The 21,718-nt window shown below is 45.3% G+C and overlaps 1 protein-coding gene across 1 annotated transcript; it reads left to right on the top strand.

The window, feature by feature from the left end:
• Positions 1-25: 25 nt before the first annotated feature.
• On the top strand, positions 26-21,323 carry nup37 (nucleoporin 37). The gene is made up of 9 exons (XM_055650534.1): positions 26-614; positions 1,453-1,577; positions 7,525-7,597; positions 8,153-8,247; positions 14,598-14,688; positions 15,809-15,990; positions 18,098-18,148; positions 20,610-20,703; positions 21,064-21,323. Exons 1-9 carry the CDS (start codon positions 447-449, stop codon positions 21,175-21,177), a joined length of 993 nt encoding a protein of 330 aa, XP_055506509.1. The 5' UTR covers positions 26-446; the 3' UTR covers positions 21,178-21,323.
• The last annotated feature ends 395 nt before the right edge of the window (positions 21,324-21,718 follow it).

Below are 21,718 nucleotides of genomic sequence, written 5' to 3'. Positions count from 1 at the left end.
ATTAACGGCGAGCGGGAGCGTGTCTCAATGTTCCAAGCGGGAACCCCCCGGAGTCCCTAGAACCCAGACAGCGCCGCCCGGCACCAAACCCCCGGACCCCCGGCACCAAACCCCCGGACCCCAGGCATCGCCGCCCGGCACCTACCCCTCCGGACGCTGCCCCAACCCGCGGGACCAATTCCAACGCCGGGCCTCAGACCCCAGTCCTGATCCCCCCCCGACCCAGCACCCAACCACCGGGCGTCTAATCCCAGACCCAGACCCAGTCGCCAGCGCCGACTGTCCGGACCCCAGTCCCAGGAACCAGCGGCGACCACCTACCCCGGACTCAAACCAGCGCCGGGCCTCCAACTCCAGCCCCGACCCCCAGACCCTAGCGCTGGGCCTCCGGACCCTGACTGCCCCACGAGTCCAATCCCGGACCTCGGGTCTCTGGAGCCCCGGCCATGCTGCTGATGAAAAAGGATGCGGCGGCCCGCAGCGCCACACACTCGGTGCCGAGCGAGGAGACTGTGATTGTCGTGGAGTTCAGCCCGTTCGACAACTGTGGCGCCGGCAGCCTGATCGCCTACGGGGGCGACAACTACGTGGTGGTGGGCAACTGCCGTTTCCAGGTGGGCCGGTAGTGGTGTGGTTGCTGCTTGTCGGCCATTCGGCTCTTAATGTCCATACTACCCCGAGAATTGTATAGGCGAACCCTATCTCCAGCGTTTAGACTATAGAACAGTACAGCACAACAAGGCAGTTCGACCCACTAACACTGTGCTGACCACGATGCCACTTTAAACATGGTCAATTCACTCCCTGTTTGTGTTTCACTTAGTGACTCTTATTTGCTTCCAATACTTCCCCTGGTAGCGCATCATACATCCCCTGGTAGCGCATGCATTCCATGTATGACAACTATTTTCACGCAAACCACCTTTAACCCCCCCCCCCACAAAGCTGTCTGGTATTTGACAATTTCAGGGATAAGTGGCCTTGTTGGTTGGGGTCAGGACAAAAGAGTTGCCTGTCGCTTTATTCAGATCGGATATTCTCCTTTGGACAGTGATTCGTCTTTTAAATGCACATCTTGATTATTATCTATACATAAAGTCTGAAAAAGGGAGCTGACATAAAACGTTACCTATCCATGTTCTCCAGAGATGCTGTCAGGCCCACTGAGTTTATTGGGGAGGGGGGGGGGGGGGAAAGAGAACAGACCCTTCAGACCAACTCGTCTGTGCTGACCAAGACGCCCTTCAACGCTACTCCCATTTCATCGGTCTCACTCGCAGGGATCATCGGGTGGCTCATCCTCTCAGTAGGGTCGCTGCTGATCTGTGTGTGGATTCAGCCTGATTTCCCTGCCTCTCCTCCACACCCGCTGATCACTGGCAGACCAAACTCTGTCCGTCCAGCACATGAGAGGTTCATCAAAATCACAATCTCTTCACCACAATCTTTTAGGAAGAAGATGCAGACATCAAAGGCATGGAATACAAGACCCTGCAGACCTTTCACCGAGGAGTACGCGTATGTGCTATCGCCTGGAGCCCAGAGACTACAGTTGACACAGTGACACACCTAGTAAAGTAAGAAAGGATCATTGATTATGAGTGCTGGCAATTGGGACCAGCTTAGTTAGACATTTTGGTCAGCATGGACAAGTTGGGCAGGAGAGCTTGTTTATGTGCTGTAGGAGGTGGTGACCATAACATGGTCGTTTAACCAACAATTGGAGAGGGAGAAGGGAAAATTGGAGGTATCAGTGTTACAGTTGAATAAAGGGGACTATGGAGCCATGAGGGAGGAGCTATCCAGTTGACTGACAATAATAGACAATAGGTGCAGGAGTAGGCCATTTGACCCTTTGAGCCAGCACCGCCATTCAATGTGATCATGGCTGATCATCCCCTATCAGTACCCTGATCCTGCCTTCTCCCCATATCTCCTGACTCTGCTATTTTTAAGAGCCCTATCCAGCTCTCTCTTGAAAGCATCCAGAGAACCTGCCTCCACCGCCCTCTGAGGCAGAGAATTGCACAGACTCACCACACTCTGGGAGAAAAAGTGTTTCCTCGTCTACGTTCTAAATGGCTTACTCCTTATTCTTAAACTGTGGCCCCCAGATTCTGGCCTGCCCCAACATTGGGAACATGTTTCCTGCCTCTAGCGTGTCCAAGCCCTTAACAATCTTATATGTTTCAATGAGATCCCCTCGCATCATTCTAAACTCCAGAGTGTACAAGCCCAGTTGCTCCATTCTCTCAGCACATGACAGTCCCGCCATACCGGGAATTAACTTTGACTGGAAAGATACCCTAGCAGGAATGACAGTGGAACAACAATGGCAGGCATTTCTGGGAATAATACTGATAATAATAATAAATCTGGTGCAGGATCAGTTCATTCCAAAGAAGAAGAAAGATTCCAAGGGGAGTAAGGGGTGACCGTGGCTGACAAAGGATATCAAGGACAGTATACAAATAAAAAGAAGTTACATGAAACAACATAGAAAAATTAGGTGCAGGAGTAGGCCATTCGCCCCGTCGAGCCTGCACCGCCATTCAATGGCAGGCATTTCTGGGAATAATACTGATAATAATAATAAGTCTGGTGCAGGATCAGTTCATTCCAAAGAAGAAGAAAGATTCCAAAGGGAGTAAGGGGTGACCGTGGCTGACAAAGGATGTCAAGGACAGTATACAAATAAAAGAGAAGAAGTACATCTAGCAGCAAAGATGAGTGGGAAGCAAGAGGATTGGGTAGTGTTTAAAGAGCAACAAGATAACCAAAAAGGCAATACGGGGAGAAAAGATGAGGTACAAAGGTAAGTTAGCCAAGACTATAAATGTGGATAGTAAAAGCTTCTTTAGGTATGTGATGAGGAAAAAAATAGTTAAGACCAAAGTTGGACTCGTGAAGATTGAAAAAGGTGAATTTATTATGGGGAACAAGGAAATGGCAGATGAATTGAACAGGTACTTTGGATCCATCTTCACTAAGGAGGACACAAACAAATTTCCTGATATACTAGTAGCCAGAGGATCTGGGGTGATGGAGGAACTGAAGGAAATCCACATTAGGTAGGAAATGGTGTTGGGTAGACTGATGGGACTGAAGGCTGATAAATCCCCAGGGCCTACTGGTCTGCATCCAGGTTACTTAAGGAAGAGGCTCTAGAAATCGTGGACTCATTGGTGATAATTTTCCAATGTTCCATAGATTCAGAATCAGTTCCTGTGGATTGGAGGGTAGCTAATGTTATCCCACTTTTTAAGAAAGGCGGGAGAGAAAACTAGGAATTATAGAGCAGTTAGCCTGACATCGGTGGTGGGGAAGATGCTGGAGTCAATTATAAAAGATGAAATGGCAGCACATTTGGATAGCAGAAACAGGATCAGTCTGAGTCAGCATGGAAATCATGCTTGACTAATCTTCTGGAATATTTTGAGGATGTAACTAGGAAAATGGACAAGGGAGAGTCAGTGGATGTAGTGTACCTGGACTTTCAGAAAGTATTCAATAAGGTCCCACATAGGAGATTAGTGGGTAAAATTAGGGCACATGGTATTGGGGGTAGAGTGCTGATATGGATAGAAAATTGGTTGGCAGACAGGAAACAAAAAATAACGGATGGCAGGCAGTGAGTTGTGTGGTACCGCAAGGCTCGGTGCTGGGACTGCAGCTATTTACAATATACATCAATGGTCTATTTATTTATTTATTTATTTATTTATTTATTTATTTGATTCTTTGTTTCGAAAAGAATAAAATAATAAAAAGCAAGTGTGAAACAGCATACAAAAAAGAGAAGAAAAAAATAAACAAGAATATTTATAAAGTGTCATATACAATATCTATAAATAAATGAAATTGTATGAAATTTAGATTAAGGTATTCAAAGTAACATTAGCAAATTTGCAGGTGACACAAAGCTGGGTGGCAGTGTGAACTGTGAGGATGAAGCTAGGAGAATGCAGGGTGACTTGGACAGGTTGGGTGAGTGGGCAAATGCATGGCAGATGCAGTTTAATGTGGATAAATGTGAAGTTATTCACTTTGGTAGTAAAAACAGGAAGGCAGTTTACTATCTGAATGGTGCCAAGTTGGGAAAAGGGGAAGTACAACGGGATCTGGGGGGTCCTTGTTCATCAGTCAATGAAAGTAAGCATGCAGGTACAGCAGGCAGTGAAGAAAGCAAATGGCACGATGGCCTTTATAACAAGAGGAGTTGAGTATAGGAGCAAAGAGGTCCTTCTGCAGTTGTATAGGGCCCTAGTGAGACCACACCTGGAGTATTGTGTGCAGTTTTGGTCCCCTAATTTGAGGAAGGACACTCTTGCTATTGAGGGAGTGCAGCGTAGGTTTGCAAGGTTAATTCCCGGGATGGCGGGACTGTCATATGCTGAGAGAATGGAGCGGTTGTGCTTGTTTACTTTGGAGTTTAGAAGGATGAGAGGATATCTTATTGAAACATATAAGATTATTAAGGGTTTGGACACATTAGAGGCAGGAAACATGTTCCCGATTTTGGGGGAGTCCAGAACCAGGGGCCATTAGAAAACATTTTTGGCTTTAGTAAATGTCTAAAATATAGATCCTTGAATAGCATATAGTCTGGGCTATATCTACAACTCTCTGCAATGGGAGTGTGCTATAAAGATGTTTGTATTGTAGCTTTTGTAAAGTGGATGAAATCTACACTGGAATTCCAACTCTTGTTTTAGGAGTATCTGCCCAGAATTTTGGAATTAATTTCTCCACGTTTGATGTTAATAGAGCAGAGACCTGTTTCCATTTACGTTTTCTGTTCAGCTTTACAAGTTGTACTGGAAATGATAAATCAATTGAGTTATTTTCCTAGGAGGATTTCTGCATTTATTGCAAAATGTACATAAGTCCCTTTGGTTAAAAAAATATTTTTATTTGACATTTGTTTAATTGTTTTGAAATAAATCCAAGCTGAAGTCAGTCAGAGTAATTTGACTTTGAAGGTTATCGTGACCATTTCAAAGCTTCAGTTTGTATGGTAAAGTCTAGTTTAGAGATACAGCATGGAAACAGGCCCTTCAGCCCGTTGATCACATGCTCATATTAGTTCTATGTTATTCCACTTTCCCATCTACACTGTTGGGGGAATTTACAGAGGCCAATTAATCGCACGTCTTTGGGATGTGGGAGGAAATTGGAATACCCACACAGGGCAAATGTGCAAACACCATATTGACAGCCCATAGTCAGATTCAAACCTACGGGTCTAGCACTGTGAAGCAGTGGCCTACCTGCTGCGCTACTGTGCCATCATAAAGATGCCCTGCCAATAATTAAGCATCCATTTGCACAAATCCTCCATTAATAGCATTTGAGTTTTCATTTCTGCACGCATTTTTATCAACTACTCCCAGATTATGAGCCCCAGATGCCTACACGCTGAGAACAATTTATAGAGGTCAATCAACCTACTAGCACAAACATCTTTGAGATGTGGGAGGAAACCGGAGCATCCGGAGGAAACCCATGGGAATGTGCAAACTCCACACAGACAGCACTCAAGGTCAGGATTGAACCCGTTCTCCGGCACTGGAGGCAACGACTGTACGACTATCATCTAATCCCAGAGCACCAGATTTAGCCATGGTAGGGGAATCAAGCAACAGAAGTCATTGGTTTAAGACGTGAGGGAACAGATTTAATAGATTCATAGATTTAATTGAAAGATTTAAAGTTATGGGGCATCTTTTCCACACTGGTATATGGAATAGGCTGCCAGAGGAGGTAATTGAGGGAGGTACTAAAACAACATTTAAAAGACATTTGGGCAGGTACATGGATAGGAAAGGTTTAGAGGGACAAGGGCCAAACATGGGATTAGTGTTGATGGGATATCTTAGTTGGCAGGAGCAAATTGGGCCAGTTTGCATGTTGTATGATTATGAATAATCAATATCATCAAAGCAGATGGCTTGGTCACTATCACATCCGGTTTGTGGCCTTGACCATGCACCTATTGGCATCTCACCTCCTACATTGCATATGTTGCTGTTTCCCAACTGCAGTTGTAAGTCGAGAAGATGGTGGTGAGGGTTCATCATTTGCTGATGAAGTCTTAGCAAATTGTTGCTCTTTATTTGTTTGGGCGACTCAGGTGAACAGTGTGGTGAAGATGGCCTTTGGCCCTCGCACTTTCATTGGGAAGGGTTTCTTACAGTGATATAAAGATAATGAGGGGCATGGTAAAAGTGAACGCTCAAGTTTTTTTCGCAGGGTAGAAGATTCTAAAACTAGAGGGCGCAGGCTTAAAGTGAGAGGGGAGAGATCATAATCATATGACCATAAGTGATAGGAGCAGAATTAGGCCATTTGGCCCATCAAGACTACTCTGCCATTCTATCATGGCTGATCTATCTCTCCCTCCTAACCCCCTTCTCCTGCCATCTCCCCATAACCTTTGACACCCGTACTAATCAAGAATCTATCTATCGCTGCTTTAAATATATCCACTGACTTGGCCTCCACCGCCTTCTGTGGCAAAGAATTCCACAGATTCACCACCTTCTGACTAAAGAAATTCCTCATCTCCTTCCTAAAAGAATGTCCTTTAATTCTGAGGCTATGACCTCTAGTCCTAGACTCTCCCACTAGTGGAAACATCCTCCCCACATCGACTCTCTCCAAGCTTATATTATTCTGTACGTTTCAATGAGGTCCTAAACTCCAGCCCAGTGCCGTCAAAAGCTCATCATATGTCATTCCTGGGATCATTCTTTTAAACCTCCTCTGAACCTCTACAGAACCAGCACATCCTTCCTGAGATATGGTGCTCACAATATTCCAAATGTGATCTGACCAGTGCTTTCTAGAGCCTTAGCATTACATCCCTGTTTTTGTACAAAAGCTCGCTCGAAATAAATCCTAGTATTGCGTTTCTTTACTACCAATTGGATTCTTTACTACCAATTCGACTTGCAGATTAACATTTTAGGAATCCTGCACCAGCACTCATAAGTCCCTTTGCACCTCCGATTTCTGAATTCTCTCCCCATTTAGAAAACAATCTACCTCTTTATTCCGATTACCAAAATGCATGACTCCACACTTTGCCAAGCTATATTCCAGCTAGATTTAAGAGGGACCTCAGGGCAACGTTTACACTCTGAGGTTAGTCCATATCTGGAATGAGCTGCCAGAGGAAGCTGGAGAAGCTAATACAATTATAATTTTTAAAAGACATTTGGACAGATCTGTGGTTAGAATGGGCTTAGAAGGACATAGGCCAAATACAAGCAAATAGGACTAGCCATTATGTCAACTTGGTTGGTGTTTGCCAAGGGACCAGTTTCTGTGCTGCACATCTTTGTCTCTGATAAACGGAATCAATGAAAATGGGTGGTCGATGGTTGGCGTGGGTGGGCTGAAGGGCCTGTTTCCGTGCTGTATCTCACCGTGAAATACAAAGAGAGTGATAGTCAAAAGCCATTAGACCAGTGATTTGAGTGTTTCTTCTATGTTTAACAGAATTTTCTTCGATCCTCACAGGCTATGCACAGCAGATGCAGACAGGAAGTTGCGATTGCTAACATCTGACCTCAGAGACAATACCACATGGCAGGTGGGTTACTCGTTATTTTATTTCCTGTATCCTTGCTGTGATTAAACTTTAAAGGCTATTTAGTGGTCTTCTGCTGCATGGAAAACAAACCCATTCTGTCCAATTTCTCCTTATGAAACGCTTTATCACGCCCCTTCATGTTCGAAGCTCTCAGTTTAAACTCCACTACGACAACATTTTTGGCTCCTCCATCTCTGTACAGCTGAAATCCTCCCGGGTGCTATTCCAACAAATTTCCTGAAGCGTTCTCAGAGTCTGCAATTCCTTCCTCAAGAAACTCTTAGTTTGGTGTATGTATTCCTTTTTTCAATGTTACTCATTACGATCTGCTGCTAAATTGACAGCATTGTTCAAATGTGTTTTGTTTATTGCCTTAGAGTACATGGCGGAGATCATTTTGCAATCTCCCCTCCACTCAACTCATGGACTGAGATGAACTTTCTATGTCAGTCGATTCCAAGTGCAAAAATGTCAATGAAACGTGATATGAAGCAGCTGAGTTGGAAAAAAGGCAGTTGTTTGAACTGAAGCTTCCTTGCTTATGATTCCCTGCAGGTGATTGAGGGCCACACGGACTACATTAACGATCTGGTATTCGAGCCCATCAACGGGAAACAGATTGCATCTGTGAGCGATGATCACACGTGTCGGTAGGTCGACCTTGGGATCGCAGCGTGGTTTAGGTTTTGGATCCTGGAATATAGTGTACAACACAACAACAAGCCCATCGCCTACACGTATAGTCTTTCCGCCGACTAGTTAGCACGCAACAAAAGCTTTTCACTGTACAATAAACTAAACTAAATCACAATGCTGTGCCAAACATGATGCCAAGACTGTCTCTTACCTATCAGCACTTAATCCATATCCCTCCATTCCCTGCATATCCATATGCATATCCAGAAGCCTATTAAATGCCAAGAATCTGTGTGCAGCATCACCCCTGGCAGCATGTTCCAGGCATCCGCCACCCGCTGTGTGTAAAACAAAAGTTCTCCCGCACATCTCCTTCACACTTTACCCCTCTCACCTTAAGGCTACGCCCTCTAGTATTTAATGTTTTTCAATCGTGGAATGGAAACAATTTTACTAGAATGCTGCCTGGGTTAGAAAGTATTGGGGAGGTTGGGCAAAATTGGTTTGTTTTGTATTGCAGGTCAGGTTAAAGGGAAACTTGATAGAAGTAGATGCAATATTGAGGGGCTTTAATTAATTAATTAAGGAGAAATTATAAAATTGAAACTAAATGATTACTAAAAAGAAAATTACAAGTACATAAAATTCTGAGAGGCATGGATAGGGTACACAGTCAGAACCCTATTTGCAGGGCAGAAGTATCAAAGAGTAGAGGGCATACCTTTGTCAAGTGAGGCTAAGTTTAAAGGAGATGTGTGGGGCAAAACTCAGAGAGTGGTGGGTGCCTGGAACATGTTGTCAGGGGTGGTGGTGCAGGTGATAGTAGCGTTTAAGAGGCTTTCAGATGGGCACATGGATAGGGATCACATGCAGGCAGATGAGATTAGTGCAACTTGGCATCGGACATTCTGGGCCGAAGGGCCTGTTCCTGCGCTGTACTGTTCTATGTTAAGTCTTAACCAGGGATACAGACAAAAACTTGGGGTAAAGTATTGCTTTTATATTTGCTGCAGTTAAATACAAGAGAAGAAAACTCTGCTCTTGGCCGTTTATTTTTCTTCCTCTCTGCCTCCTCTTGCCAGGTTAAATAAACCGCTGCCAAGTTAAACTTGATTAGGTTGCTGCCTCGGCAAGTTAAGAGCTGGCCAGGAAGCCAAGGGTGCTGGAGGCAAGACCCAGACTCGACACGGATAGTTGCCTGTATCAGGCAGTGAGTGAAAATAATCGGCGGCTTCCTGCACCAGCACTCGCTCTGTTTTCCTGGTTTAACGGCAAACCGTGCTTGCTGTTCATTGAGGGAATGAAAGATAAACTAAAACCCCATCTCCCTTATCGCTTGGTGGCTAAGCTAGTAGAGCAGCCGTCTCACAGCTCTAGAGACTTTTAGCGATGTCATTGTGGAGTTTGCATGCTTGTCCCAGGACCATGGTGGTATCCTCTTTACCAAATGCGTACAGATGCACAACGTGTGAAAGGTCTGGATAGAGTGGATTGAAGAGGATGTTTCTAGTAGTGGGAGAGTTTAGGACCAGAGGGCACAGCCTCGGAATAAAAGGACACCTGAATGGAGATGAGGAAGAATTTTTTTAGCCAGAAGGTGATGAATCTTGGAATTCATTGCCACAGATGGACGTGGAGGCGTCAATGAGTATTTTTACAGCAAAGATTGATAGTTTTTTCGCTAGGAAGTATGTCAAAGGTTACACAATACACAATACAATTTATTTGTCACTTGAACCTCATGGAGGCTCAAATGAAATGTTGTTTCTGCAGTCATACACACAAGAAAAAAAGACCCAAGACACAACACAATTTACACAGACATCCATCACATCGCATCTCCTCCTCGCTGTGATGGAAGGCAAAAAAACTTATCGGGGTAGGAGAATGAGATTGAGAGGAGAAAATTAAATCGGCCATGATTGAATGGCAGAGCCTTGATGGGCCGAATGACCTAATTCTGCTCCTATGTCTTTTGGGTTGGTGGGCTAATTAGCTGCTGTAAATTAACCCTAGTGTGTAGGAGAATGAGAACATTTGAAAGATTAATGAGAATCCGGGGTGAAATTACGGCGGCACAGTGGTAGAGTTGCTGCCTCACATTGCCAGAGACCCGGGTTTGATCCTGAACGCGGGTGCTGTCTGTACGGAGTTTACACGTTTACCCTGTGACCGTGTGGGCTTTCTCCGGGTGCTCCAGTGCCCCTCCACACTCCAAAGATGTACAGGTTTGTAGGTTATTTGGCCGGTAAAATTGGCCCTCTGAGGGAGCCAATGTGCGGAGATCGCTGGTCACGCCCAGACTTGGTAGGCTGAAAGGCCTGTTTGTGTGCTGTATCTCTAAACTAAATTAAATAAAATAGCACTAGAGAAAAATCAGTATAAATGGATGATTGTAGGTCAGCACGGATTCAGTGGGTCGTAGAGCTTGTTCTCTGGTGGATCAATCCATGAGTAACATCTCCTACTTCATCCAGGTTTGCAGATCATATTCATCTGGGTAGCAGTGTAGGTGGTGGGGGGTGGGGTTAGTGGGGGGTGGGGATGGGTTATTTGAGTTCATCCATGATTAGAGATACAGCATGGTAACAGGCCCTTCGGCCCACCAAGTCCATGCTGACCGTCGATCACCCATTCATGCCGGTTGTATGTTCTCAAACTTTCTCATCCATTCCATACACACTAGGGGCAATTTCACAGAGGCCAATTAACCTACAAACCTGCACGTCTTTGGGATGTGGGAGGAAACCAGAGCGCCCGGAGGAAACCCGCGTGGTAACGGGGACAATTGAACCCGGGTCTCTGGCGCCGTGAGGCAGCAACTCTCCCTGCTGCGCTGCTGTGCCCAGGCAGCATCAGTGGGGGAGGGGGGGGGGGGTAGAAACTGGGTAAATATTTCAAGCAAAGAGCCTGTATCAGAACAAGTGGAAACTCCTGGAAGAGTAACAGCAATGAATTGAACAGAAATCCAATAATGTCAGTGTGTTCAAACTATTTTTGTGTTGTTAAACAGTCAAAACTTTTTCTTTTTTTTAACATTTAAAAAAAATCATGGAGCCATCTGTTTGGGTGGGTGTAAATGATCCCCGGACAGTGCAGAAGAGTCGCGAGATCTCCTGATGGAACGCTCTCCCTGCAGCCTTGGCCAAATCGCTCTGTGATCTCGTTCTGCAAATAATTGGCGGCTTCATCTTCCAACGAACTATTCTCTGGGCGTGCAGCAACCTGGGATCTCCCGCCCTAAAGAGGCGTATAGATCCGACAGCATCCTTCCTCCTAGTTGCTGCAGCTGCCTCGAGTACGCTCAGCCTTTTCCTGACCTGTTTTTCTTGCTCTGAAGCCAGCTAATTTTGGCAGTGGTTCACTCGGACTTTCTTCCCAATGTAATGTTAGTTCGCAAGACGATGCTTTCACTTCCCCGGGGAAATTGCCATCGCATTGCTGCTCGAAGGCGACGGGTGGCCACTGGCGAACATCTGGTGATGGGAAACCCCTGGGCTCCGTGATGTGCCACTGTGTTCAGGGTGGGTTCTTCCCGAAGAGCTGCAGAAGGTGGCAGCAATCTGCAGAAGGATCCCGACCAGTAAAGTCTCCAGGAAAACTCAGCAAGCACTGGATATATTCAAGATAGTGACTGATATGTTGGAAGTTAAGGGAAGCATTATATAGGATTAGTGCAGAAAGTGGCATTGAGGTGAAAGATCTAACATATTGAACAGCGGAACATGCGTGAATGATCCGGAAATTCCGTTACGAATGCAGAACACCGCAGATGCTAAAACCCTGAGATAAAATGGCCAGTGCTGGAAATAACCGCTGCAGCTCAGGCAGCATCAGTGGAGAGAGAAACTGAGTTAATGTTGCAGGCAAAGAGCCTATCAGACAAATTAAAATTTTGCTGGAGTTTTTTATTGTCACCTGTAAAAGGTGCAATGAAAAGCTATTCTGCATGTCTGCTGATTTACTCCAGAACTTTGTGTCCTTTTGTGTATTAACCAGCATCTGCAGTTTCTACATTTTAGCTGCTGAAAGATAGCTACAGATGGATGGAGTGATTCTAGTACCTCCTTGCCTCTTTCTTCATTTGCCAACAGCTGAAGCCGATTTTAACAAATATATATAAATTACATTTCCTTCCTTCCTCTCGGTTCCAAGAAGGGTGTGGATTGCTCTGTCTCCCTCCCTTGCTTCCCCGCCCCAACCGTTTAATCTGATCATTTTGCAATTGTGAAAACGAGACCTTTGGGTTTGTGGTATAGAATTCTGCTCTGATTGACCTTGGTTGACCAGGTAACCTTGGAGAAAGTTTAATGAAACACATCTGCGTGGGGAGTGGGGAGGAGAAGTTTGTTTCCACTCTCCCAGCTGTGTGCAGCTGGGCCTCGATGAATCCCGCTGTATGAACTTGCTTTCATCTACCTGGGGCTTGTCAGCCACACAGCCAGGGCCCAGTGGGAGGCCTTCTCACCTCTGGGTCAGGAGATCGTGGGCTCGGGTCCCGTTTCAGTGCTGGGAGCATGCGTTGGATCTATCCAGTTTAGTTTAGAGATACAGTGTGGAAACGGGCCCTTCGGTCACCCGTACAATAGTCCTATCCTACGCAGTAGGGACAACTTACAGAAGCCAATTAACCTACACACCTGCATATATTTGGAATGTAGGAGGAAACTGGAGCACCCGGAAAAAAGGCCTGCAGTAACAGGGAGAATGTGCAAACTCTGTACAGACAGCACCCGTAGTCAGGATCACATCCGGATCTCTGGCCCTGTGAGGCAGCGATTCCACTGCTACTCCACTGTTCTGCCTAATGTAGTGCTGAGGGCTCGGGGTATCGGGGCTATGGTACATCAGGGTATGACGGGCTCAGGGTACCTGAAGAGATATTGTCTTCAAGATGAGACAGTAAACTAGAACAAACTGTATGATATAGCACAGGAAGTGGCCCTTCGGCCCACAATGTTTGTGCCAAACATGACACAAGACCAACTCTTATCTGCCTGCACATGATCCATTCCATGCATATCCGTTTGCCTATCCAGAAATCACTTAATCAACGCCATTGTATCTGCCTCAACCACCATCCCTGGCAGCGCGTTCCAAGCCCCTGCGTCTCTGTGGTTCTTTAATAAATACTTATAATGCACACGCCATTATCATTACCCCTTTCATCTTATAGCTGTGCCCTCTAGTATTGGATATTTCCACCCTGGGGGAAAAAGGTCCCGCCCTATCTGTGCCTCTCATAAGTTCATACACTTCTATCGTCTCCCCTCAATCTTTTCCGTTCCAGTCCAAGTCTATCCAACCTCTCCCTGTAGCTGAAACCCTGTAATCCAGGCAACATTCTGATAAACCACCTCTGCACCCTCTCCAAAGCTTTCACAACTTTCCTGTAATGGGACAACCAGAACTGCACACAATACTCCAAATGTAGCCTAACCAAAATCCTATAGAGCTGAATCGGAACTTTCTGTTACCTACAATAAACTAAGACCCTTTAAAATATATATATATATATATATAAGCAAGGATGTAATGAAGGGGCTTTATACGACGTTGGTGAGATCACATTTGGGATATTGTGAGCAGTTTTGCGCTACATATCTGAGGAAGGATGAGCTAGTTTTGGAGAGGCCTGAGAGGTTTACGAGAATGATCCCTGGAATGATTGGATTAATGTATGTGGAGATTTTCATGGCTCTGGACCAGTACTCACTGGAGTTTAGCAGGATGGGGGGGGGGGATCTCATTGAAACCTATCAGATATGAAAGGCTTAGATAGAGTGAATGTGGAGAGAATGTTTTCAGCAGTGGGAGTGTCCAGGACCAGAGGGGGCAGCCTCAGAATAAAAGGACGTGCCTTTTGAGGAATCAGGAAGTGAGATGACATGGAACAAGTTTGTACGGATCGATGGTCGACGTAGACTCGGTTGGCCGAAGGACCAGCTTCCATGCTGTATCTCTAATCAAAAAATGTTTATTGTTCCTGTACCTTGCTGCACATGACAAAGTCTCCTTGCAATTGCTTAGGTTTCTAGGCGCTCCAGTTTCCTTCCACATCCCAAAGACATGCGGGTCGGTGGGATGATAGGCCGCTGTAACTTACATCAACCATCAACTTACCCTGAGTGAGCTGTCAAATCTGTGGAGGATTTGAGAAACTTGGAGAGCAAAGAGTGCGCAAACGGGTGCTTAATGGTTGATGTGGACCTGGGTAAAGGTGATGTGGACTATGGGTAAAAGGGCTTGTTTCAGGGCTGCATGACTCAATTATGTATCTTTGAGTATTCGTGAAGCACGTCTATAAGCTAAGCTGTATAGCTATTGCTCATAAATGAATACATTGTGATTAAATGTGTTTCAGTATTTGGGACCTCGATGGAAATCAAAAGACTTCGTTTCTGCTTCACTCTCCGGGAATGAGCTTGTGTTGGCATCCTGAGGACGTGTTCAAGGTTCACTTGTAATTTTATTTCTAAATCCTATGTTGTTTGTGTCTGTGGGAGACTTGAACCACAAGCTGGGAGCACTGGAGCAGCAGGGCAGATCTAGGGCTGGAATGTTTTCATTTACTGCCAATAATAACTGGGGGAAGAAAACAGACTTGATGGCCTTTAATTTAAAAAAAGTTATTTTCTTTTACACCAGTGAAGGCCCTGAATTGGGACCAGTTTTTTATAGTCTAAACCCTGCATTGTCTTTAATGGATGTTGAACAGGGACTACGAACAAATTGGTTTTGGCTTGTCATGTGCAAGGACTTCTGAAATATTGAGCAAAACACAAACTACTGGAGGAACTCAGCAGGTCAGGCTGTGTCTGTGGAGGGAAGATAAGTAACAGGTCAATTCTGGTCTGAAGGGATCTGACATAGACAATAGATAATAGGTGCAGGAGTAGGCCATTTGGCCCTTCGAGCCAGCACAGCCATTCAATGTGATCATGGCTGATCATCCCCAATCAGTACCCCGTTCCTGCCTTCTCCCCATATCCCCTGACTGCTATTTTTAAGAGCCCTATCTAGCTCTCTCTTGATAGCATCCAGAGAACCTGCCTCCACTGTCCTCTGAGGCAGAGAATTCCACAGACTCACCACTCTCTGTGAGAAAAAGTGTTTCCTCGTCTCCGTTGTAAATGGCTTACTCCTTATTCTTAAATTGTGGCCGCTGGTTCTGGACTCCCCCAACATCGGGAACATGTTTCCTGCCTCTAGTGTGTCCAAGCCCTTAACAATCTTAAAGGTTTCAATGAGATACCCACTCATCCTTCTAAACACCAGAATGTACAAGCCCAGCTGCTCCATTCTCTCAACATATGACAATCCCGCCATCCCGGGAATTAACCTTGTAAACCTACGCTGCACTCCCTCAATAACAAGAATGTCCTTCCTCAAATTAGGGGAACAAAACTGCGCACAATACTCCTGGTGTGGTCTCACCTGAAACGTCATCTGTCCATTCCCTCCACTGATGTTCATAGAACCGATTTGACCACCTGTTCCTCACTAAAGGGGACAGGAGGAGGCCATTGAGCCCATTGCGGTTTGGGATACTGACTCTTCTCTCATATCTTGCAGCTGATGGTGGCGGAGAAGAATGGGATCATCCGCTTTTACGACCTGGTTACTCTGCAGGCTATCCTGTCTGTGGACTGTGGCCAGATGCCACTGATGTCGGCCGACTGGTGCCTGGGCAACACCATCAAAGTTGGTGCGGTGGCGGGCAATGACTGGCTGATCTGGGACATCACCCGCTCCAGGTACATAAGTTATAGGAGTAGAATTCAGCCATTTGGCCCATCAAGTCTACTCGGCCATTCAATCGTGGTTGATTTATCTTTTCCTCTCAACCCCATTCTCCTGCTTCCTCCCCCATAAACCCTGACATCGATACTAATCGAGAACCTGTCAACCTCTGACGTAAAAATATCCATTGAGGCCTCCACAGCCTTCTGTGACACTGAATTCCACAGATTTACCACACTCTGGCTAAATAAATTCCTCCTCATCTCCTTTGGCAGTTGGCGTACACGGCCGTTGGCTTTCATCGAGGTTAGAGTCATAGAGATTTATGTGGTGGAAACCAAAGACCCTATAGCAAGCAAGATAGTGCACTCCTGCTAAAACCAATGGACTGACGTGTAGTAGGCAACGGAGCGGAACGTCAGCCTTTTCGTCGTCCATTTCAGTAACCCAACTTTGTATATCCCTCTCGCAGTGTAATCAACGTTACGGTGGAACAGTTTGTGTGTGTGTGATATAGTGTTAGATTCATGATTCATAATTCTGTTATTTTTTGTTAATAATTAATATGTTGATAAATTATAAATCTGTTAATTTTCTTTTTTGATGTTTTGGATTCAAAGCCCCGGGATTGGGATCGGACTGTGCAAGGGTGGAGGGGACACTGAGGGCAAAGAGGCTGTGCCCACACGGCAGTGTAAAAGGGGAGACTTTTCCAATCCACACTTCCCTCTCCCTGTCTCCGCTGTGCCTTTTCAAAATTGGTTGTTTATTTATTATAGAAATGCGGAGTGAGCGAGAGTGAGGGGCTGAGGCTTGCACCGACCGACCGAGTGAGCCCAGCTTTGGATCTCATGCCCGCCCTCTTTCCTCCCATCAGTGAGTCTCTTTAACGGGGCAGAGAGAAAGTGAGGAAAAGATTTTTACCAAAGACGTTTGATTTTTACGAGGATGTTTCCGTAACCGGCTTCCGTCTCCGTACTAGTATCTTTGCTCCGCTATGGCGGACAAAGATGGTGGAGACGGAAGCCGGTTACGGAAATGGGGCCGAAGATTACCCATGAATCTGCCCATGACCGAACTACGTCTTTTTCGTTTAGTGCACTATCTTGCTCGCTATAGGATCTTTGGTGGAAACAGGTCCTGCAACCAACATTCCCCCTCTACACTAGTCCCACCTGCCTGTGTTTGCATCATAATTATTATCGGTATCCCTCTAAACCTATCCGGACAAGTGCCTATCCTAAACATGTACTTATCCAAATGTTTCTTAAACATTGTGATAATACCTGCCTTCAGCAGTTCACTCCATATGCCTACCACCCTTTGTGTGGAAAACGTTGCCCCTCACGTTCCAATTAAATCACTCCCCCTCACCCTGTGTCCTCTGGTTCTTGATTCCCCTACTCTGGTAAAAAAAATTGTGTATTTACCTTATCTATTCCAGGATTCGGGGAGGGAGGTGGGTCACAAAGAACTATCTAAAAGCCTCTTAAATGCCACATTTGTATCTGCCTCCAACACCACCCTAGGCAGTTCGTTCCAGGCACGCGCCACTCTCTGTGCCAATAACTTGCCCTGCACATCGCCTTTAAACTTTGCCCCTCTCACCTTGAAGCTATGCCCTCTAGTCTTTGGCATTTCCATCCTGGTAAAAAGGTTCTGACTGTACCTGATTGACCTGCTGCCTGAGTGGCTGAGTTACTCCGGCACGTTGTGTCTTTTTTTTGTAAACCAACATCTGCAGTTCCTTGCATCTGGATAATTTCCTGCCTGCTTTTGTCTCCACATTATATTGGGGATATAGAGAAGATGCAAAATACTGAGCTCTCATCTAGTTTTAGTAGTGAAGATGAAAAGTAATTGAAAACATAAAGGGGTTCAAGCATGAGAGAATGCAGATGCTGACATCTGCAGCAACAAATTTACTCACTTGCTGGTAATGTGGTTGTCAGGTGAACAGTCTGATTACTGGGATGTGTTAATTCCTGAAATATATGGCTTCCAAGCTTCCCATCCAGAAAATCTAATCTGTGTTCCCTTCATTAGATCTGAATAAATATCAAGACCTGCGTGTGTGAACTGAATTTTATTAGTTGTGATTTTTCTGTCTCTCGCCCACAGTTATCCCCAGGAGAAGAGACCATCACACTTGGATGGAGCCCAGAGATTTCGGTAAGATGGAATGTATTTACTGATATAGTCAAGAGTATTTAATGGAACAATGAAATTCCTACATGTGAATCTTAACAGACCAATAATGCAATAACTCACAAATAAATATATGGTTAAGATATAGGAGCACAATTGAGCCATTTGGCCCATCAAGTCTACTCCGCCATTCAATCATGGTTGATCTATCTTTCCCTCTCAACCCCATCTCCTGCCTTCGTGCCATAACCCCTGACACCCGTACTAATCGACAATAATCAATAATACAACAAATTAGAAACCATGATACTGGGTAAATCATAATAGTACGAAAACCAAAGTATGTTGTGCAACCAAAAGCACAGTCCATAGAAGAACATAGTTTTAGAATTTGTAGATACAGCGTGGAAACAGGCCCTTTGACCCACCGAGTCTTTGCTAACCGATCTTCCCATACACTAAACCTATCCTACACTCTAAGGGTCTGAAGAAGGGTCTCGACCCGAAACGTCACCTATTCCTTCGCTCCATAGATGCTGCCTCACCCGCTGAGTTTCTGCAGCATTTTTGTCTACCTTCGATTTTTCCAGCATCTGCAGTTCCTTCTTAAACACTACACACTAAGGACATTTTTGCATTTATGCCAATGAACCTACAAACCAATACATTTTTGGAATGTGGGAGGAAACTGGAGCACCTGGTGAAAATTTACCCAGTCATCAGGAGAATGTACAAACTCCGTACAGACTGCACCCGTGGTCAGGATCGAACACTGGTCTCTGGCGCTGTATGGCAGCAACTACCGCTGTGCCACCATGCCGCCCTTTGCTGAGGTTGGTGTTGTGCAATGTTCAAAAACCTTTTGGTTGTTGGGAAGGTCCCTGTGAAATAGCACAAGGGTGGGACACTTCCCACATAGTGCTAGGGCTGCTGATATTAGTATTAAATATCGGTATCTGAAAACCACTGAAGCCCAGCTGGTTCCCTAATGCCGCTGGGGAAGGGAGTATGTTGTTCTTGTACCCTCCCGACTATCAAATGTACTTCAGATTCTCAATTTGTAGTTTAAATTCCAGTTATGGAACTGATTTGATGGACGAACATCACCATTAATCTAAAGGATTCTAATGGTTGGAAGAACAAGGACTGCATCCTGGCTGTTGGGAGGACCATTCAGTAGTCTGATAACAGCTGTTCTTAAATCTGGTGCCAAGTGTTTTCAGGCTTTTGAGTCTTTATCCTGACAGGAGAGAGGAGAGGTAAATGGTCCTTGATTATAGTGGCTGCTTTCCCAAGCGTGAAGTGTAGATGGAGTTGATGCTGGGGAATCTAGTTTCTGCGATGGACTAAGCTATTTTCAACATAATGCCCTTTCCTTGACCTCGGTCTGTAATCTTCATTGACATTGGTGTACCTTTTTCATGTGTTAGGGGTTTCTGCCAGAGAATTCCAGATCCCCAGTACTGTGGATAAAAATATTTTTCCTTGGCCCCTCTCACATTCTTCAATAACTTAATTCTGTGCCCCCCCCCCCCATATCCAGTTTCTGGCCTCTGCTCAGAGAAACTATCCCACTCGTTTCATCCTTACTAGACTTAGACCCATACAGCACTGACACAAGCCCAACTTATCCATGCCAACCAAGATGCCCCTATTAAAATTGTCACATTTACCCGTGTTTCTCCCACACATGTTGCAGTTGTACAAAACATTGGTCAAGCTGCTTTTGGAGCATTGTATACAGTTCTGCTCGCCTCACTATGGGAATGGAGTTGTAGCAATAGAGACAGTGCAGATATGATTCACCAGGATGTTGCCCTGGAATGGAGGGCTGTAGTTATTTGGAGATTGGGTTTATTCTCATTGGAACGTGGGGTTCTTATAACTTTATACACCTCAGTTAAATCTTACTTCACTCTCCCCCGTTGACAATGAAAATGGACCCCATGAGGATTTTTCAAATTTTTTTTTTTAGATACAGCATGGAAACTGGCCCTTCGTCCCACCATGTCCATGCACACCATCGATCACATGTTCACACTAGTGCTATGTTATCACATCCACTCCCTACACACCAGGGGCAATTCGGAGGCCAATTAACCTTCAAGCCCGCCGTCTTTGGGACGTGGGAGGAAATCTGTGCCTTATTGGATGAGCCCCCACATCATTGTGCAAACTCCACACAAACAGTACCCAAGGTCATGATCGAACCTGGATCTCTGACACTGTGTGGCAGCAGCTCTACCAGTTGTGCCACTGTGCCATCTGAGGATCTTTCCTTGTTCAGGGTGTGACTGCAGGTAGTGCAGCTGCCTCATAACTCCAGTTACCTGGATTTCAATCCTCCTTCCTCCAAGCATTTAATGTTGAAAGTTCCTATTTGAATAGTGTATTTTTGCATTACCCATTCATTGCACTGAAAATTAAAAGGTGATTTGCCAACTTTTTTTCATATAATAACAATTCTTCCTCTTTGGTTTTCCAGGTGGTCAAAAGCTAATGAAAATCTCTTTGCAACAACTGGCTACCCGGGCAAGATGAACAGTCAACTGCTTGTACATCACTTGGGTCATCCGCAGGTAAGCTTGGATTCAGAAAACAAAACTAATGTGAGGCCCCGAGGCAAAGGCAGGAGAAAGTAGAATTCGGAAATCACTGAAGCATTCACCAAATAGTTCATATTGACATGTTGCAGGTGTACAATACATTGCTTGGGCCGCTCTACCCGTTCGATCTTGCCGTGCGAGTCCTTGTTTCACCTATCTTATTTGATTTCATAAAATGTTGTAGATTAGACAATAAACTAAACTATCAGTTGAGCATTGGCCTGGGTACCAGGTGAGTACCTCATCGACTGTGTGGGTTGTGGTGAGTTTGGTGCAGGCAGGCTGCGGTATGGGTGTAGTGACCCGGTTAACAAACCTCTCTTCCCTTGACAGGCTATCATGGTCGGCTCTGCTCCCGTGGCTTCAGGCTTGAGCTGGCACCGGACACTCCCGTTATGTGCCGTTGGCGGCGATCGCAAGGTTTTATTTTGGATGACGGAAATGTAGAGAAGTTCCCCTTAACTGCTTGGTCGCACTATCGAACATTTTAAATGTTGGCTTCACTACTGTACCTGTGGTCCCTGGACCAAAGCATCATGATCACTTCATCTGAGAGGGCCTCGAGCTCAACATTAAAGATTTGTTCATTTTGATTCTCATGTGTATAACTTGTATCTGTATCGTGCCTTTAATGTAGTGACACATTCTAGGGTGTTCACGAGAGCCCAGAAACAGTGTCACGCAGGGACAGTCTGATCCTCAACCCAAACCTGATGAGACCTGATTCAGGGTCATACAGCATGGAAACAATTTCTGCAGCACAACTCTATCAAGATGCCCAATCTAAGCTGGACCTTTGGACATTTGACCAAATGACATTTGGATTGATACATGAATAGGAAAGATCTAGAGGGATACGAGCCAAACTCTCGGGCAGGTGAGACTAGTTTTGATGGGGCATCTTGGCAAGTTGGTTTGAACAACCTGTTTATGTGCTGAATGATTCTATGACTAACTCGTTATCACCTAGCGCACAGCCAACAAAGGA

Source organism: Leucoraja erinacea, chromosome 19 (assembly GCF_028641065.1).
Source record: "Leucoraja erinacea ecotype New England chromosome 19, Leri_hhj_1, whole genome shotgun sequence".
NCBI lineage: Eukaryota > Metazoa > Chordata > Chondrichthyes > Rajiformes > Rajidae > Leucoraja > Leucoraja erinaceus.
Note: the sequence above shows the minus strand (reverse complement) of the source record. Positions and strands in the feature narration are given on the sequence as shown.